The 19,707-nt window shown below is 47.7% G+C and overlaps 1 protein-coding gene across 4 annotated transcripts in view; it reads right to left on the bottom strand.

Annotated features, from left to right (window-relative positions):
• Positions 1-6,014: 6,014 nt before the first annotated feature.
• VAV1 (vav guanine nucleotide exchange factor 1) overlaps positions 6,015-19,707 on the bottom strand; it is a 48,090-nt gene continuing 34,397 nt past the window's right edge. The window contains exons 22-27 of one of the 4 annotated variants that reach the window (XM_042928194.1): positions 18,297-18,328; positions 14,646-14,762; positions 12,818-12,905; positions 10,905-11,025; positions 9,596-9,747; positions 6,015-7,837 (exon numbers count right to left, since the gene is read on the bottom strand). In XM_042928194.1, the coding sequence (XP_042784128.1) occupies positions 7,784-7,837; positions 9,596-9,747; positions 10,905-11,025; positions 12,818-12,905; positions 14,646-14,762; positions 18,297-18,328 (564 nt within the window). In that variant the 3' untranslated portion in view covers positions 6,015-7,783. The remainder of the gene's footprint in view (positions 7,838-9,595; positions 9,748-10,904; positions 11,026-12,817; positions 12,906-14,645; positions 14,763-18,296; positions 18,329-19,707) is intronic. The other 3 variants (XM_042928195.1, XM_042928197.1, XM_042928196.1) reach the window with 3 other exon arrangements.

Here is a 19,707-nt window from a genome sequence, read left to right as displayed (position 1 = left end):
TTCAAGCCCCATGTTGGGCTCTGTGCTGACAGCTCGTAGCCTGGAGCTGCTTCGGATCCTGTGTCTCCCTCTCTCTCTGTCCCTCCCCTGCTTATGCTCTCTCTCTCTCTCTGTCTCTCTCTCTCAAAAATAAAGAAATATTGAATTTTTTAAAAAAATAAAAACTAAAGAGAGAGAGAAAAAAACTGTCCCATGCTTGACTTGGTTTCCTGAAATTCCACTATTAGTCATTCCTTTGGACAAAAGCATTTCTCTTCCAGAAAACTCAGGGCATTGACATAACAGGCTCCTGAGAGCCTTGCCAGGCTTGATGATTCCTCTGCCCGAAACACAAATTTCCTCCCCACTTTTCCATGGTGCACTTTCTCCATGAATTCCGGCCTCAGCACAGACGTGAGGGAGGCATTCCCTGGCCACCCAATCAGGAACAAGTCCGCCCCCCCCCCCCTCAACCCCAGGGCTGGTGACTCAGCTTTCCCCGCTGACCCTTTCTGCTTTCAGAGGCCACTGTGTCCCAGGCAGGAAGGGAGATGCGGATTATATAAGGCCCTATGGGTCATCCTACGGATCCAGCCTGATGCCTGGCCTGTCTGATGTCTCTCTGTGCTTTTCCCAAGTGGATCAGAAGTGGGGGAGACTGGTACTTGGGGCGCCCGGGGGGCTCAGTCGGTTAAGCGTCTGACTCTTGATTTCAGCTCAGGTCATGATCTCACGGTTCATGGGATCCAACCCTGCATCAGGCTTTGCACTGACAGTGTGGAGCCTGCTTAGGATTCTCTTTCTCCCTGTCTGTCTCTCTCTCTGCCCCTTCCCTGCTCGTGCACACTCTCTCTTTCTGTCTCTCAAAATAAAGGAATAAACATTTCCGAAGAAAAAGACGGCCACTAGAGGGCAGCACATAGCTTCAGATTAGTGCCTGAGCGGCAGAGAGAGTTTAGGTGACCTGAGACCTCAGTCTTCAACACCAAGGAAACACAGCATTTTGGGTCCCTGAGGAAAGGCTGTCCTCGAGTAAATACTCCCCATGCAATATGATGGGGCCCTCCATGGAAATCTGCCGCAGGAAGAAACTTTGGGAGGTGACCGATATGTTTTTGTCCTTGATATTGGTGATGGTTTCACAGGTAGAAACAGTATCCCCAAACTCACTGTCATGCATACATTCAACATGCACAGCTGTTTAGGTATTGATCATACCTCAGTAAACTAGTTTTAAAAAGAAGAAAGGAAATCTGCCCCAAACCTGACTTCACTGAACTTCCACCATTAGAGAGTCATTCCTTTAGATTAAGCATGTCTCTTCCAGAAGATAACAAGGTACTGACTCAACAGCCCAAGTGGAAGCCCCTGGAAGGGATTAGAGAAATGGGAAGGGCCTTGAGACCACAGTAAAAGGTTCTGGATAGAGTCCCTTCCACCTACAAGACATTTCACCACCTTCTTAGCAGTACAAACATGAACATACCCGTCAAAGACCCCAGATCCAACCTCCCCTTCCGGGAAAATCCTCGCCCCTCTAGGCCCTTCCATCTGTATTTCTCGCTCTGGCCCCATTCTGGCCTCTGGAGGCTGGGAGCGCTTGTATCCAGGAAGACCCTGATATTAAGACCTCCAGGCGTCCCTCGGGACGTGTCCTTCCCTGTGGCTTCGGGGGAAGGAATAGGGGTGTCATTAGTCAGCATGACGAGGCTGATCAGCTGTGAAGCCAAAAGCATCAGAAGCCCCTGGTGGTGCCCAAATCTGGGCCCATACAGACGGGCTTGTGGACAAGCACACATGTGCAGGTACACACACAGACACACTCACACACACATTCTTTCCCTGCTCTCTCCTCCCTTCTCCAAGCAGGGACCCAGGTCGGCAGAGCAGGTCAGGACAGTACTGCCACCGTCCACCAGGGGGCAAGCTTGGCTTTACTTTGCAGCCTTCTGCTGCAGCAATGCCTCCAGGTCGTGGGTCTTGCCTTTCTAGATGTTTCTGCCCGATCCAGGGGCTGCCCGCCTGTGTCTGAGGTCGGCCGCCACCAACTTCACGTACGGATGTCTCCATCTGAGTCTGTGAGTGCCCAGGAGAGGGCGCACGAACGAGTCTACTTGAGGGTGTGGATTTCCAGGGATGGGCTTGTGAGGGTGTCTGGCTGAGCCTCCGAGACGTGTCTCCACGTCTGTATACATATGCACGTGTGTGTGCGCACGCGGGATTGCCTGTGGACACAGCGTGGTGGTAGTGTTGTATCTGTGTGTGGTCCTAGTTTTCAGTCTGTGTTTGACGAGTTTGCGGGAGCATTTGGGTCTGGGGTCTGCTGGCCTGCTGCGGTGTGGGGAGCCTCACTGCGCCTGTGTGTGTCTGGACCAGTCTGTCTGCAGTTGCACGCGGGCAAAAGCTTTGTGTCTGGCTGTGTCCATCTGTGCGTCCGCGTATAATCGGCCGCTTGTGTGTATTTGGGGGCTGTGTTTCTTCCTGACCATCTGTATGTGCGTTTGTCCCGATGCTGCGGGGTTTCTTTGTGAGGCCCTTCGTGTACACGTTACGTCTGTGATGCGGACGGAATTACATGCTCCCCCAAATCCACATGGTGAAGCCCTCAGCCCCCCAGCACCTCAGAACATGACCTTATGTGGAAATAGGGTCTTTGCGGATACAACGAGTTAAGCTGAGGTCCTTCTAGAGGCAGGGTGGGCCCCTAATCCAGCCTGACTGGTGTCCCCATAAGAAAAAGAACTTTGGGCACAGACATGCACACAGGCAGGATGGCATGTGAACACTGGGTTGTGTGGCCGTGAGCCAAGAAGCTTCCAGAAGCTCAGAGAGGCACCTGGAACAAATCCTTCTCGGGCATCTCCAGACCGAGCACCCCCTTGATCTTGGACTTCCGGCCTCCAGAACTGAGACAGTAAATTTCTGTTGTTTAAGCCACCCCGTCTGTGTCCTTTGCAGCCCAAACAAGGTGATAGAGTGTGTGTGTGTGTGTGCGCACTCATGCACAAGTGTGTGTATGCATCCCCAGGCAGCCAGACGCAATTGATTGCCAGCATTAGAGAACCAGGACATTGTGGGGCTGCTGTGTGTAACCTTTCTGCACCAGCAGAGGGGATGAGAGCTGTGCCCTCGAACCCAGCTCCCCAACCATCAGCAGGCCCCTCCGGGGCTCACCTGAGGCCCCTCATCCTCACCACCTCCTCCGGCAGGTGTCTTCAGGAAGCAGGCCACAGGCTCTCCTTTCCTGGCCCCTCTGGGGGACACGTAAGAAGATAGGTCCTACACCGGGCCTGACCTGGGCTCAGTTTGACACTTAACTCCAGCCCCGCTCTCCCCCTTCCCTCCTAAGAAAAGTAAACCGGTTCCCAGAATCCACAAAGCACACCCTCACTTGCACCTCTCCCTTAAGAAATGTCCCTGCATTTTTCTTAAATACTCCAGCTCATTGTTCAGGTACCACCTTAGGTGTTCCCTCCTCCAGGAAGCCCTCCCTGACCATCCCCTCACCCCAAGACTGGATGAGCTATGTCTGTCTCTTTTCCCATAACCCCTCGCGTCCCTCAGTATGAAACACGTCACTGTGTGTTCTGATCACCTAGCTGATGAAGAGTCCCCGTTAGATCGTATGCACTTTGCAGGCCGGTCTGTGCCCGATTCGGTCACAGGGCACAAAGCTGGTGTATGCGTTTGCTCAGGCTGCCGTAACAAAGTGCCACAGACAGGCCAGCTTAGGCAACGGAGGCGTGTTGTCTCACAGAGGCCAGAAGTCCAAGATCAAATGTCAGCTGGCTTGGTTCTTTCTGGGGGTTGCTCTCTTTGGTTCACCGATGATCCGTGAATGTCTGTGTCCCCATACTTCCAAGGACACAGGTCACATTGGATTAGGGCCCACCCTAACGACTTTGTTTTGATTCAGTCACCACTATAAACACTTCATCTCCAAATACAGTCACATTCTGAGGTCCTGCCTAGGACGTCAGCTCCTGATTTGGGAGGGGGTATAGGTTACCCCATAACAGCACGTGTCATTAACTGCTTATCACAAACACAAGTGAATGAATCATGAATGAACGATTTAAAGGTCTCTCTGGTCGATTCTCGCTTTGCTCCAAATACACCTCTCTCTGTGTGAGGATTAAACATTCCTGCCCTGTTAACGTCACTCTTAGTTGTTCAACCTGCTTTAGCCAGCTCAGTGCACAAGGGAGTGGTTCTTCCATTCTCCAGAAGAAACTCTGAGAGCCACTGAGTGGTCCTGACATCTCTCCTTTCTTTCTGCCATGAGCCTCGTGTATCCTGAGCCTGGTATGTCTCAAACCGTGTCTTCTCCTTCCGGAAACTTCTTCAGCACAGTCGAAGCTAATACACTAAGGAGTTGTTTGTAAGACACGGAGATATGAAAGTCACTCGTTACTGCAGAACACGTGGCCTAAAGTGACTGACTTTACAGCTTGTACCGTAAAGACCCCCAGGTCTGGGGTGAGAGCCCAAGGCATCACTGGGGGGTCGAAGCTCAGCCTGTGGCTGGAGGACGGTGATGCTTAGGACCTCCAAGAACAAGTTCATCACCTCAACCTCATCAACACCATTGAATTAGCCCAGGTAACCACCTTAAGCAAATTCATGGCATGGCTCAGGGGGTGAGTCATGGGGGAGGGCAGAAAACCCCCACACGGTCCTGACCTCTGTGACTCCAATACCCCCTTTCCAGCTACATGGTCCTTCAAACACAGAAGACGCTTCCAGACTCCGGCGTCCAGATCCCGCACCTGGCCAGGTGTGCACAGGTGATGTCTGGGCCCTGGTTTCCTCTGCTTGAAGACAGAACTAGGAAATCTATGGTTCCCACCAGCCGCTGGAGTGATGGGTAAGAGGGTGGCTTTGCACTTCATCGCTGGACAAGTCTACACCCTCGGACAGGTGACTTCTCATCTTCCTCTAGTTCAGAGAAGTGAAGTCACTTTCCCAAAGTGTTACAGCTAATTTTCCAGGACCGAAACTGACCTGAGGATCTCCGCGGAGTCCTGGCCATGCAGCTCCGCTGTCCCCAGAGCTGGTTGTGGCATCAGGCCACGTTGCATGTTTGACAGGAGGGCCGCCTCTGTTATTGTGTGCAGGGGGTGATAGTCAGAAGTATTAACTATTTCCCCCCAAATCAACATATAGCCCATGGCCCTTCCCCAGCCTCCAAAGGGTTATTTCTGCAACCTTCAGGAGAGTTACAAAAAACCCAAACAGCTTTTTGGCTTTTGAGTTTCAAAAGCCTCTTTTAGTGGGGCGCCTGGGTGGCTCAGTCGGTTGAGCGACTGACTACGGCTCAGGTCATGATCTCACGGTTTGTGAGTTCGAGCTCCGCGTCGGGCTCTGTGCTGACAGCTCAGAGCCTGGAGCCTGCTTCCGATTCCGTGTCTCCCTCTCTCTCTGCCCCACCCCTGCTTGTGCTCTGTCTCTCTCGCTCTCAAAAATAAATAAACATAAAAAAAAAAATCCCTGGGGCGCCTGGGTGGCGCAGTCGGTTAAGCGTCCGACTACGGCTCAGGTCATGATCTCACGGTTTGTGAGTTCGAGCTCCGCGTCGGGCTCTGTGCTGACAGCTCAGAGCCTGGAGCCTGCTTCTCATTCTGTGTCTCCCTCTCTCTCTTCCCCTCCTCCACTCATGCTCTGTCTCTCTCTCAAAAATAAATAATAAAACATTAAAACTTCAAAAGCCTTTTTTAGAGATTTTGCATCTTGGCTTTTGAGCCTCAAAAATCTAAAAAGGAAGGAAAAAAAAGAGGTTAGAGTGGAAGAGAGCCAAAGCATAAGAGACTCTTAAAAACTGAGAACAAACTGAGGGTTGATGGGGGGGGGGGGGGTGGGAGGGTGGGGAGGGTGGATGATGGGTATTGAGGAGGGCACCTTTTGGGATGAGCACTGGGTGTTGTATGGAAACCAATTTGACAATAAACGTCATCTATTGAAAATAAATAAATAAACAAATAAACAAATAAATAAATAAAACTTAGAGATATATATAAAAAAAAATCTAAGCCCCAAAGGATTCCTGATAAAAGTCTGGCCATAGCGGGTTCTAGGGGCTGGAAGGAGGAAGGACTGGGGAGTTGTTGCTTAAAGGAGACAGGGTTTTCATTTTGCAAGATGAAAAATTCTGGAGACTGCTTGCACAATTAATATACACCACAGTACTGGATGGTGCACGTAAAACTGGTTAGGGTGGTTAATTTTATATGATGTAAATGTTGCCACAATTTTTTTTAAGTAAGTCTAAAAATTAAAAGAAAAAAAAAAAATCTGGCCATGTCTGTGGAAGAGCGTTCACCACGCTGAAGCAACCTTTCCTGCAACAAGATAGTTCGTGGCTCCCCAAGGTGGGGGAGAAGAAACAGGTCCAGAGAAGCATCCCTGTACCCTATCCGCACACCCCTGTTTAGGTGGCTTCAGGGTGATACGGGAGGAAGAAGGTTCCCTGGAGCCCTATGGAACCCAGGGTTTAGCAAGCCCTGCAGACGTTCCCCCGCACCCTGCACATGGCACCTGTTGGGTAGGGATGGCTGCTCGCAGACACTGTGAGCACCCCGCCCACAGTTCCTCAGTACTGACAACATCCAACAGGTCAGCAGCTCCAGAAACACCTGTGGTCCTCCAGCCATCAGCACATGCACCGCCTAGATACAAGCTGTTGTCAATCAATGACTGATAGACATTGGCGAACACACACCCCAGCTCTTTGTCCTTCAACTGCGAGGCATGTCCTACGCAGACCTCCAGGGATCCCCAACGAGAATAAGCCCCCAAAGCCCACGGTTGTCACCTGCCCATCAGGGCTCCCTGTACTGCCTCCTTCCTTTTCCCTTCTCCCTTCTCTCTCCCTTCTGGCTACTTCCTGGGATCACCTCCCGGATTAACTTTGCGCACCCAAATCCTTGTCTCAGGCTCTGCTTCTGGAAAAGCCCAACCTAAGACAGTGACCGTACAGTCTGTCACCCAAACCAGGACCCTTTGAAGAATGAAAAGGGTCGTGATTAATAACTACACCAGGACTGTTGCAGGTAAACCAAGAAGTACGGTGGTTCCACTCGGCATTTCAGGACAAACAGCCAGATGTCTGGCGTGTGCCAAGAGAGACACGGAAGACGTAGAGGAAACAGAGGTGAAGCAAAAGGAATGACATCTGTCTGCAGATGGCAGTGTGATAGGTAACCTCCAAGTACCAGCTGTCTGCCCAACACCCTAGTGCCAAAGGCCCTGGAATTTAAACCTGATCTTGGGGGGAAACGGACTAACATGAAGTCACCACCTCTTAGCAGAATCGGAGAGTAGTGAAGGTCCAGCACAGACAAAAACAAAGCAGAGTTACACTTTTTGTGATCTGGAATCTGTGAGTGTAAAATTCTTCCCTGCCTCATGGGGGCCCCATTTCCTTCGTCGGGTCTTATTTTAAATGGCACAGTAAGATGATAAAGCTGGGAGGCAGGGATCGGGGAGAGGACTTTCATCGGTGTCCCCATGTCCTCTCCCACCCTTCCCCGTCGTCCTGAACGACTACAGTCCTTCCTTTCGACATTTTATTAAAAGCTGTTGCCTCGAGCCCCGCCTTCTCGAGGGGCCCCAGGAGAAAATCGGTGTGTTATAAATTAACCGTGGCAGAGCATCATCCCAGGAGCCCTGCCAGCTGGACGCTGGCCCTCCACCATCCATACCGGTGCTCAGCCCGCTGGGACCTGTCACAGCCCCCTGGCCCTGCTGCCTGCTCATCCTGGGCTCAGAGCCTGGAGTTTCTCGTCTCTTGGCCACTGTGCCAAGCTCAGCAGTATTCAGAGTAATCTTCCTCCACGTAGTTGGAGGGGAACCAGCCAACCTGGAGAGAGAGGAGGAAGTGGTTAGGACAGCCTCTGCACGTTCCCCATTGTTCCCCAACACACCGGGCAGGTTCCCTCTCACCTCAGGACCTTTGCACCTGCCACACCTTCTACCTCAGAAAGTACATCCCCCAGAGGTATACATGGCTGACCCCCCTCACCCCGCCTTCCAGAGAGCTCTCTATCATATGTCACCCTATTCATGAGGTCTTCCTGACCTCATTTAAAATTGCAAACCCCACCCACCTCAACACCCCTTATCCCTATTCTTGGCTTTATTTTTCTCCATAGCACTTGTCAGCATCTTGTTGATTATATACCTTACTTATTTATTAGCTTGTTGTCTGTCTCCATACCCCTGCTACCCCATGAGCTCCCCAAGGGCAGGGATTCTTGTCTGTATTATTCATTAGATTCCCAAGAGCCTAGAATAGTTCTGGCACACAAGAGATTAATAAATATTTCTTAAAAGGATGGATGGATGGACGGATGGACAGACACATGGATGAATGGATGGATGCGTGGATGGGCGGGTGGGGACACGGATGGGTAGATGGGCGGGTGGGTGGATGGATGGATGGATGAGTAGAGGGGTAGTGGGATGGATGGATGGATAGATGGGTGGATGGATGGATGGATGGATGAGTAGAGGGGGAGTGGGATGGACAGATGGATTGATGGGTGGATGGATGGGTGAATGGACGGATGGTGCACGGATGGGTGGATGGATACAATGATGGGTGAATTCATCATAGCCCAGACCTTCCCATATACCCCCAAAAGGCTCTCTCAAACCCCAACTGTCCTCCACTGCATACTGAACTTACCTTCCACAATTCTTAAAAAAAAAAAAAAATGTTCACCTAAGCAATTATCCAGGCTGTTTTTTCATGTATGTCCCCCCCTGGTAGAACATAAGCTCCTGACCAGTGTCCTTATCATCATTCAACAAATATTTTTGAGAAGCCATTACAAGCGAGGCAGTGTTCTAGAGACTAGGAATTAATTCATGGGTTAAATAAAGAAGACTCCCTGCCTTTGTGAGACAAAAATAAGAACCAGGTAGAAACGAACTTCGTTTGTTAGAGGTCCCTCCTGACAGTCCGAATTCAAGCAGGCAAAAAAGCACAAAAGGCAAGAGTGGTCAGTTCCAATTATGCCTCTTCATGCATTCAATATTTATGTGCCACACACTGTTCCAGGCACTGGTGACCCCGCAGTTAACAAGATAGACAAAAATCCCTCCCTCCGTGTCCCCCAAACATGCCAATCACACTCTCACCTCAGGGCCTTTGCACATGCTGGTCTCTGCCTGGAATACTTCCCACTACCCCCTCTATGATCTTCTCACCTGGCTAACTTCACTCATCCCTCAGGGAAAACCTTGGCCTCTCTGAAGTGCTTCTGACCTGCTCCCATCCTGCCCTGTGATTCCCCTTCTCAACCCTGACCACTCAGCATTGTACCTGCTTGGTTACAAGTCTAGCGTCTTCACTAGACTATGAGTTTCATGAGGACAGTGCCTGAACAGCACTCATTTTTGTCTCCACAGCACCCAGAAGAATGCCGGACACATAGTAGGCTTTCAGGAAATAAATGCAAGTTATGTGAAGGAATGAAGTCTTTATGTCCTTTCCTCCCCTCTGACCAGGGAAGACCTCCCCACCTGCTCCATTCCACAATTCCAGTACACCTCCACTAAAGCCAGGTCACCCCCATGCCCTTTCCCCAGGCTGCCAAGATTCACCCCAACTCACCCGGCCATAGATCTCCCCTCGCCACCAGCCCTGTTGCCCCTTCTTGTTAAGGATCTTGATGATGTCACCCTCCTTGAGGGACAGCTCTGATCGGTCCCGGGCACAGAAGTCATAGCGTGCTTTGGCTGTACCAAAATACTTGGTGCTTCCTGCTGTGTAGGGGAGAGCAGAAGTGGGCAAAGGGCTTGGAGCAGATACCCACCCACCATCTGGGGACAGTCTGCTTTCAGGAAGGTAACAGGAGGATGGAAAGTCCCTCAATGCTTCTTTGTGCAGAGGATTAGATGCCCTGAGAGGACACAACTGTACTTCTGGAATCATCTTTCCAGCCCAACCAGTATCCAAATTTAGAAAATAATGCCATTTGTGTCTTTTTTTTAATGGTTTCTCTATATCTATAATGAAAGAAACAGAGGAAAGCTATGGAAAAATTCATTTTATGCTGTTAATATTAATTATCCTCAAGAGGACCAAGGGTAGAAAAAGAGGAATAAAAGAAAGATGAACAGGAGGGGGGGGGGAAAGACACAGAACATTTTTCATAGTAAAATATTAAGCAACACTGTGGAATGTAAAACTACTCTGTAGTATTTCTGCAAATGTGCTGAGATCCATGTATACATCAGGGCAAATCAGCAATGTGCAGACAGATACATTTATTTCACTGGGTGATGGGGATCCTCCGTTAAGGATTGGAGTCCTGATGTTATGTTGCTGCTGCTTTTTCAAAAATGTAATATTTTAACAATAATTAATTAAAAAAATTTTTTTGTACATTTATTTTTGAGAGACAGAGTGAGACAAAGTGAGAGTGGGGGAGGGGCAGAGAGAGAGGGTGACACAGGATCGGAAGCAGGCTCCAGGCTCCGAGCTGTCAGCACAGAGCCCGCCGCGGGGCTCGAACCCACAGACCGTGAGATCATGACCTGAGCCGAAGTCGGACGCTCAACTGACTGAGCCACCCAGGCGCCCCACAATAATTAATTTTTAAATCCCTCTTTTTAAAAAAAATTCTGGATGTATAAGAATTCAGAAACTTCAGGATGCGCTCCAGCAAAATGAAATGTGAATCAGAGTAAGGAATTTAAAAAATAAGGAAAAATATGGAAAACAAGAAATACAGACACAGGCTAAATAATTCTTGATATTGTATTTGAGAAGTCAAATGCAATCGTTAAGAAAAAATTCCTTAAGCATATGTTGTAATTATTTTAGTTCACAGCAAACTGTATCCAACATCCCAGATAATGTCAGTGAACCTATGGGTGAGAGAGGCAATTTTAGATACTCATTAGCGCTTGATATTGACCTCTACCTGGTGGTTTGCTGATGGCTCTCCTCTCAGGCTCCTTGAAGGGGAACTGCAGGCAGGTGTCCAGAGACTTGAAGCAGTCCTTCAGGGAATTCTGCTGGTAAAATTCCACCAGCTCCTGGAGGGACAGAGGGACGGAAGCTCTGCCAGTGGGCCAGCCCATGAGGGGCCAGGGCTGGAAGGGGTTACAGCTACCTCCTTGGGTGCAGCAGATCCCTCTTCTGACCTCCCTGGCAAGTGACTCCTGGACTGTTCCCCATGACGGGGGGCTCATTCCCTTCCTGAGCAACCAGGACTGTTTTATGGGGAAGAGATCACATTGCCTAAAGCTGGTTCTCTTAACAGCCAACTCACTTGATAATAAATTTAACAAATAATCAACTTGCCTGATAACTAGCTCACCAAAATCAACCCCCCCCCCCATGGATATCAAGAACCTTATTTTTATAATTATTATAATAAGAATAATTCTGTTTATTGAACACCTACTATGTGCCAGTCAGTGTGCAATCACACATCATCAGAATGTCCTAACAACCGTGAAAGGTGAATACATTCATGATTCCCCCATTTTAAAAATGGAGAAACTGAGTCACAGAGAAGCCAAGTTCCTTGTCCAGGGTCTCATATCTGGAAAAGGGCAGATCCAGAATATAGTCCCCTGGAGGAAAGGGGTAATAGAATGTAGTAGCTAAGACAAAACAAAATGTCTCATGGTTTGGAGTTCTAGATTTCAAAAATGCCAGCATTATGAAAGACCAAAAAAAAGAAAAAGAAAAAAAGAGAGAGAGAGAAAGAGACATTTTAGAAAGACTGACAAACTATTACAAATGAAAAGAGACTAAGGAGACAAAAGCTAAATGCAATGTGTGATCCTTAATTATATCCTGGAGGAAAAATAGAGCTATAAAAGATATATACGGGGCCATCAGAGAGTTTGGAAATTGGACTGCATATTACATAAATTTTGCAGCAATGCTCAACTTCCTGGGTATAATAATGATACTGTGATGAGGTTCAAGAATGTCTTGGCTCTTATGGATATTCATGCTAAAGTATTTTTTGAAGAAGGGTCTTGACGCCTGCAACTTACTCTTATATACAGCAGATTAAATGTGTGTAGGGGGCGGGGAGGGATTAACAGAGGACACAAAAGAGGTAACAATTAGTAAATGTACATGAAAGATTCATGAATGTTCCTCTCACTATTCCAGTAACTTTTTGGAAATTTCTCAGAAATAAAAAAAAAATGAGGAGCAAAATTTTCAGAAACAAGTTTGGGAGAGGAAAAAAAATTGTGGAATAAATTAACAGTCCCTAACCTTTCAGGGAGCCAAAGATCCATTGGAGGATCGAGTGAAATCTGAGACCCTCACCTCCAAGAAAAATACATTCAGGTATGTGCAAAATTCTGGATGTTCTACCAGAGGACCCAAAGCTTGGCAGGGATCCACAGACCGTAGGTAAGATCCATGTGTTAGACCCATGGGCTTAAAATGTCTAAAACATTGCCCAAAATTACAAGGCACCAAACAGGCATTTGAATTCTCAGTGAAAACATCATTGAACAGATGAGGTCTTGAAACAAGACCAATGCTCTCCTGTGACACAAGGTAAGGACAAAACATCGATTTCACCTGCATGTGAAATGGGATGTCCCACAGTGACTTAAGGGAACACTGGAGTTCTTTCTACAGCATGTCTGGCACTCACTAAGTGCTCAATAAATGCTCATTGCCATTCATCATCAGCCATCAGGGGAATGAGTTGAAGGCCAATTGTTCCACGGTGTTCTTTGAGAGGCTTCTCTGAGTGTGTGAAGGTGAGGGGGGGGGGTCCCCAAGATGGAGCTTCAGGGAGGACCCTGCCTCGATGCTGGGAGACTGGGGATGGGGTAGATTGGCCCTTACCGTAAGCCCCCGGAAAGCCTTCTTCTCTGTAATCCGGTACAATCCTTCTGCTGTCATGATTTTAATGTGTTTGACCTCAACATTATACCTGGAAGCAGTGAGAGAGAGGCCCGGATGGTCACTGGGCCCTGAGGCTGGGGACCCAAGCTCATCTGTCCCCTGCCAGGTGTCAGCCCCAGTCTATACACCCCCAACCATGGAAGGCACAATCTTGACAAATTCAGGGAGGGCGAGACCACTGAATCACCTTCCCTGATTCAGAGGGTTGTTAAGAAGTCACAAAGATCTTGTAAAGAAAGACACGCTCGGGGCGCCTGGGTGGCGCAGTCGGTTAAGCGTCCGACTTCAGCCAGGTCACGATCTCGCGGTCCGTGAGTTCGAGCCCCGCGTCAGGCTCTGGGCTGATGGCTCGGAGCCTGGAGCCTGTTTCCGATTCTGTGTCTCCCTCTCTCTCTGCCCCTCCCCCGTTCATGCTCTGTCTCTCTCTGTCCCAAAAATAAATAAAAAACGTTGAAAAAAAAAATTTAAAAAAAAAAAAAAGAAAAAGAAAGACACGCTCTATAACAGAGAAGATGAGATCTATCCTTCCCCCAAGACGAAGGACCTAGAATCTATAGGATGGGAAAAGAGACCCATTTCCACCTAGATGGCAGACCACAGATCAGTAAGGGCATGGAAGAGATATTCACATCTGCCAACAAGGAAACCTAGATAACAACAACAACAACAACAACAACAACAAAAATCTGACTACAGAAAACTAGAAATGATGAGGAAAGAAAATGCTGAGCTCTCAAAAAAGCAAGGGAAATTCCCAATGGCCAGAAATGAGGTTGAAACTAAAAACCAAGCTTATTGCATGAACTGCTACCCTACAGGGTTTGTTTATCTTGGTCACCAAGTATCTTATGCCTTGATGACCCCACAGAGACATGGGATGAGTTACTGGGTCCACGGAGGTGGAGTTAGCAGTGAGACCTGCCTACACCCCATAAGCCTGGACGGTCAGATGCTACATCCTCTAGAAAAACCACCCATCGCACAGGCAGCCAATAAAAAAGGTCTGTCTCAGACTCAACACAGAAAAGTCACCCTTGTGAATTCAGAACCTCAGACCTGCCCTCATGCAGGTTTTGGTGTTTGAACTTAAACCACATGTACAGCCTGGGAAGCTAAAGAATTCACCTAAAAACAAATCCACCTGTGGGTGACCCCAATGAAAACAGATGCAAAATCTCTGGAGACCCAAGCAGCAGAAGACTGCCACCAGGAAAGCCCCACCCGAGATCACAAGACAAAATTTCAGGGGCGCCTGGGCAGCTCAGTTGGTTAAGCATCCGACTCTTGATTCTGGCTCAGGTCGTGATCTCACGGTTCGTGGGATAGAGCCCCGTGTCGGGCTCTGTGCTGACAGTGCAGAGCCTGCTTGGGATTCTCTCTCTCCCTCTTGCTCAGCCCCTCCCCCCCCCTCTCTCTAAATAAATAAACTTAAGGAAAAAAAGACAAAATTACAAAACCAACCAGGAAACAAGTCACCATGAGTGAGAAGCTCACACAACAGACAGACATGAGTGAAGGGACCCACTAGCCTTGGGTCCAGGTGGCATTTCTGCCTCCCACTAGGATGAGCTAAATGCCTTTTGGAGACTGTCTGGGAGGCATGTTTTTCTTGCAGGTGTCAGTCAAGTAAAAGGAATAAGATGGATAAAAACACCCAGGACGCCACAGGGCTCAGTGAGAGATGGCTGTCAGGATAGTTCATTCCCTTCCTCCCAGGCTCCTTCCTGCAGCACCCAAATCACAGGGAGTCAGGGGTGGGAGGAGTTACTTAATGCTGATGGCAAATTCTGCTGAGTCCTTCACCCGCTGCCGCACCAAGAACGTCCCATCCGAGCGGTTGGTGAGGATACTTTCTGCCCCGGCGCGCTCCATGGGGCCAGCGTACCTGTCAGGATGCATCAGGGAGAGAGGTCCACACGGCCCCTATGCTTGAGCCCCCACGTTGTCATACTGAGGCCACTCTTTCCCCCATCCTGTGATTTTTCAGCAGGTGACAGTCCCAGGGCAGGCTGCTCCAAAATGGGCCACTTTGGTGTCAAGACTATTTTGGGTTAAAAAGCAATCAAAACTCTTTATCTTCCCCCCGCCGCCCCACCCGACCCAAAAAAAAAGAAACTGCCCCAAACGGATTCGGACAGAGCACCTGCTGGGGGCAAAGAGCTGTCAGCAGACACGTCCATTAGTCTACGAACAAAGTACCACGGACACAGAGGAACCTAGCAAGTCCTGTTTGATCAAATCCTCTGTGACCCACGGCTTTTGAGTGGCCCAGCAAACATATGTGTACCAAAGATTTCCTCTTCTTCATCTTCCAGAGAAGTGCCTTCCTTCCCTTTCAAGTCCCACACCGCTGCTCCCTTCTCCTTGGTTCAGAATGACGTACATGCCTCCGTTTGCCCGACTGTCTTGGGATTTCAGCGTCTGGGTGGCGTCCCCACACACACAAAATTCAATTTGACTTTTCTCCTCTCACTCTGTGTCGTGTCAATCTGATTCTTAGTTCCCCTAGAAGGACCTTGAAGGGGACGGGAATTCTGGCTCCCTGACATGCCCTTTTATAATGAACTGGTAATCTCCTAAGTAAACCATTTTCCTGCATTCTGGGAGTTTGTGTTAGCAAACTGGGGACGACGTTGTGGGAACCTCTAATTTACAGCCGGTCGGTGGGAGGTCCTGGAAGCCTGGACTGGACATTGGCAGCCTCCTGGGAACCGACCCCTAACCGGTGGGGACTGCAGTCATCTCTAGGTGGGCAGTGTCAGAAATGAACTGAACTGGATGACAGCCAGCTGAGAGGGGAGAATTGCAGAACTGCGCAGATGTGGGGAAAAACCCACACGCTCGGCTGAGACTGTGAGTGTAGAAAAGCAGACGTTTTCCCCTTTACTCTGGAATTTGGCATTACTGGGACGGGCATTTACCGCATCCACACTACTCGCCCGTCTCTGTGGCCACCAGGACAGAAGCTGGATGAGAGCGGTGAGACACTAGCCTCGGAGACCAACTGCGAAGAGGGAGCCAAAATACTCCGCCAGCAAGGTAAAAGATAGCAAATGAAGTAAGGAGTATTTTAATGCAATACTTTTAAAAGTCAAAATGATTGCCAAAGCAGCCAGAAAGGGAGCAAGGCTCTGACATGCACCGCTTTGTGGACGGATCCCGAACATAGGATGCTCAGAAAAGAGAGCCAGAAACAAAAGGCCATGGAGTGTGTGGTCCCATGTGTGTGGAATGTCCAGAAAAGGCATATCCACAGACAGGAAGGGGTCAGAGGTAGGTGCTGGGGGCTGGGGAGGCAGGGGGGTGACCACACACAGGGGCAGGGTTTCCTTTGGGGGGATGGAATGTTCTAGACTTATAGTGATGATGGCCACCCAACCTTGTGAATGTAGTAAATGCCACTGGATATAAATATATTTGTGCCGTAATGTAAATATATAACATAAAGAATATATATTAATATATTATATGTTAATTATATACATAATTAATTATATGACTATATATTATATACTATATTATAATTATAATATATATTATATAATATATTATATAATATATACTATACTATAATTATAATATATAGTTATATAATATATTATATAATATATACTATACTATAATTATAATATATAGTTATATAATATGTTATATAATATATACTATACTATAATATATATTAATTAATTATATTATAATTAATATATCATATATTAATATATGTTATAGATAATATACAATTATGCATGACACATAAATGTGAATATGAACGTATTATGTTATAACTAAATACATAACACACATACTATTTACTAGTTTTGGATGATATGTAATTACAGATGATATATAAATGTGGATATGAATATATTTATGCTGCAAATGTAAATATATAACAAATAATATACCATTAACTTGAGGTAATACATAACTATATATGATATATGGATGTGCATATGTAATATAAACATAAATACTAACATAAACGCCACTTTAAACGGTTAGTTGTACGTTATGTGGATTTCACCTCAGGTTTTGAAATGAATGCAAAAGAAAATGCATGGTGAACAAAATGCCAAGGCTTTAAATAAAGACAAGATCCACCTCCATACTCATGGTTTCAACTCTTTCTACCCCCAGCCCTGTCGGGTCCTGTCTTTATTTACAGTTTTGAGATTTTGCTTATCATGGATTTAGTGTGCCTTGCTTTCGATTATTTTAAATGCCACATTGAACCATCACGGATCTCAATGCCTGAGTGTTTGGCTGCCTCCTCCAATTCTGCACCTAAAGTGCGGGTCTCGCTCTCCTGATACAGTTCCACGCCTGGTGACCACATCCCAGCAGGGGAGGGCAGACACCAGGTCTGAATCCTGGCTCTGCTACTTGGCTGCTCTGTGACCTTGGGAGCTGATTTTGCCACACTCTGAGCCCCAGTTTTCTCTTCTAAAAAAAAGGAGGATAAAACTACCCTCTGCAGAGGACATTTCTGACCAGACGTGGCTGAGGCGCCTAACACGTGGTCTGTCAGCATCATGACTTTCCAGAGGCAGTAAGGTCAGGCTCTGGAGTCAGGCAGATGGGCTCCATCCCATCTCCGTTCCCTTCCTCACTGTGTGACATTGAACAAGTCACTTCCCCTCTCTGAGCCTCGGTTGCCTCCTTCTTCCCCAAAAGGAAAGGAGAGTGGCAAAGGGTTGGTATGAAAATTCAACGCGCTCCCTAAAGCACAGACACAGCAGCCATAAAAACAGTCCCGTGTTACATCATCTAAGAGGCCAGTGATCATAAAAGGCACTGTTCCTTCATGGGCCATTATGAAATAAAAACCACTACCCATAAAAGTAGGCAGAAGACTGATATTCCATCGATTGTAAAAGCGATTGCAATGTCAGAGATGTTAAAAACATGAAAAATAAAAAGTGCTTACTGTGTGCCAGGCACAGGACTAACAGCCCATTAAAGCCTTACAACGGCCCTAGGAAGCATAAGTCGGTTTTAGTCTATTTTCCGGAAAGGAAAGCTGAAGCACAGAGAGGTTGAGTTACTGGCCCAAGGTCACACAGCCGGGAAATACTGGACTCAGGATTTGAACCCTGTCAGTGGGCTCCAGAAGCAACACTGTAAACACCCGCCCCTCACTGCTCTACATTCAATAGGTGCTCAAAAAACAGGGGCGAGGGGCTGCTGGTAACATCACCACCATCATTTTCCTTCCAGTGAGGCCCTAATCGCCCAAAGTCAGGGACCTTCTTTTGTCTGCTTGCGCCTCAGCAGCCCTGGGCCCAGGGCTCCATTCAGCACTCGATGCCCAGAGTTCAAAAAATGAATGAGATATTGGTTTGGAGTCGCCTTCCGTGCCCAGCCAGGGAACCCACCCCAGGGGGCCCAAGTTGAAAATAAGAAAGGTAGTTCCACTCACCAGAGATGAACAGTCAGGTCCTGAGGGGGACCCTGGGGACACAGAGACCGAGACTTAGGGTAAAGAGCCAAGGTTAGCAACGGAGTGCAGGGTGCATCACTCATATACTCATTCACTCTGCCATCATTTATTGAGTGTTTATTATACGCCAGGCACCGTGCTATTCACTGAAGACACAGCCTCAGAATCTAATGGGAGAGACTGGTCCACTTCCAATCAGGGGTTGTCCAGGCACTGTGGTAGCATGACCCTCAAGTTAAGAATGGATTTTATGGGGCGCCTGGGTGGCTCAGTCGGTTAAGCGGCTGACTTCGGCTCAGGTCACGATCTCACGGTCCGTGGGTTCGAGCCCCGCGTCAGGCTCTGTGCTGACAGCTCAGAGCCTGGAGCCTGTTTCGGATTCTGTGTCTCCCTCTCTCTCTGACCCTCCCCCATTCATGCTCTGTCTCTCTCTGTCTCAAAAATAAATAAACGTTAAAAAAAAATTAAAAAAAAATAATGGATTTTACATTTTTAAATGGTTGACAAAAACCAAAGGAAGAATAATATTGCTCGGCATGTGAAGATGGGGTGAAATTCACATGACAAGGTCCAGAAATTCAGTTTTATTGGGACAATGGTCAGGCTCACTCATTTGCACATCGTCTGTGCTGCTTTTGTACCATTTTGGCAGAGGTGAGAAATCACAAAGAGAGCATCTGACCCACAAAGATGAAAATCTATATTATCTGTCTGTTTACAGAGAGCCCAACCCCTGGTCTGAATACATGTAAACGTGCACACTTCCACCACATTAGGACGGCTATTGTAAAATAAAAAAAACAAACAAAACAAAACAAGAACAGAAAAATAACAAGTGTTGGGAAGGATATAGGGAAATTGGAAACCTTGTTGCGTTACGGGCAGAAATGTGAAATGGTACAGGTACTACTGAAAACAGACGGTGGTTCCTGAAAACCTAAAACTAGAATTACCATATGGCCCAGCGATTCGTCTTCTGGGTATCTACCCGAAAGAATTAAAAGCAGGGATTCGAAGAGATATTTACACATCCGTGTTCCTAGCAACGTTACCCATGATTGCCAAAGGGTTAGGTCTCCATCAACAGATGGACAGATAAACCAAATGTGGTATGCACACACAATGGATTATTAGCCATAAGAAGACGGACATTCTGACATCTGTTACAACATGGATGAACTCTGAAAATGTTATGCTCACTGCAAAAGCTGGTCTCAAAGGGACACATATACCACTCATCCGAGGTCCCTAGAGGAGTCAAATTCACAGAGACAGGCAGTAGATGGTGGGAGCCAGGGGCTGGGGGACGGGGTGGGGACTTAGTGTTTCAGCTCTGCAGGATGGAGAGCTCTGGAAATGGACAGTGGTGGTGGTTGCACAAACGTACGAA

Source organism: Panthera leo, chromosome A2 (genome assembly GCF_018350215.1).
Source record: "Panthera leo isolate Ple1 chromosome A2, P.leo_Ple1_pat1.1, whole genome shotgun sequence".
Classification (NCBI taxonomy): Eukaryota; Metazoa; Chordata; class Mammalia; order Carnivora; family Felidae; genus Panthera; species Panthera leo.
Note: the sequence above shows the minus strand (reverse complement) of the source record. Positions and strands in the feature narration are given on the sequence as shown.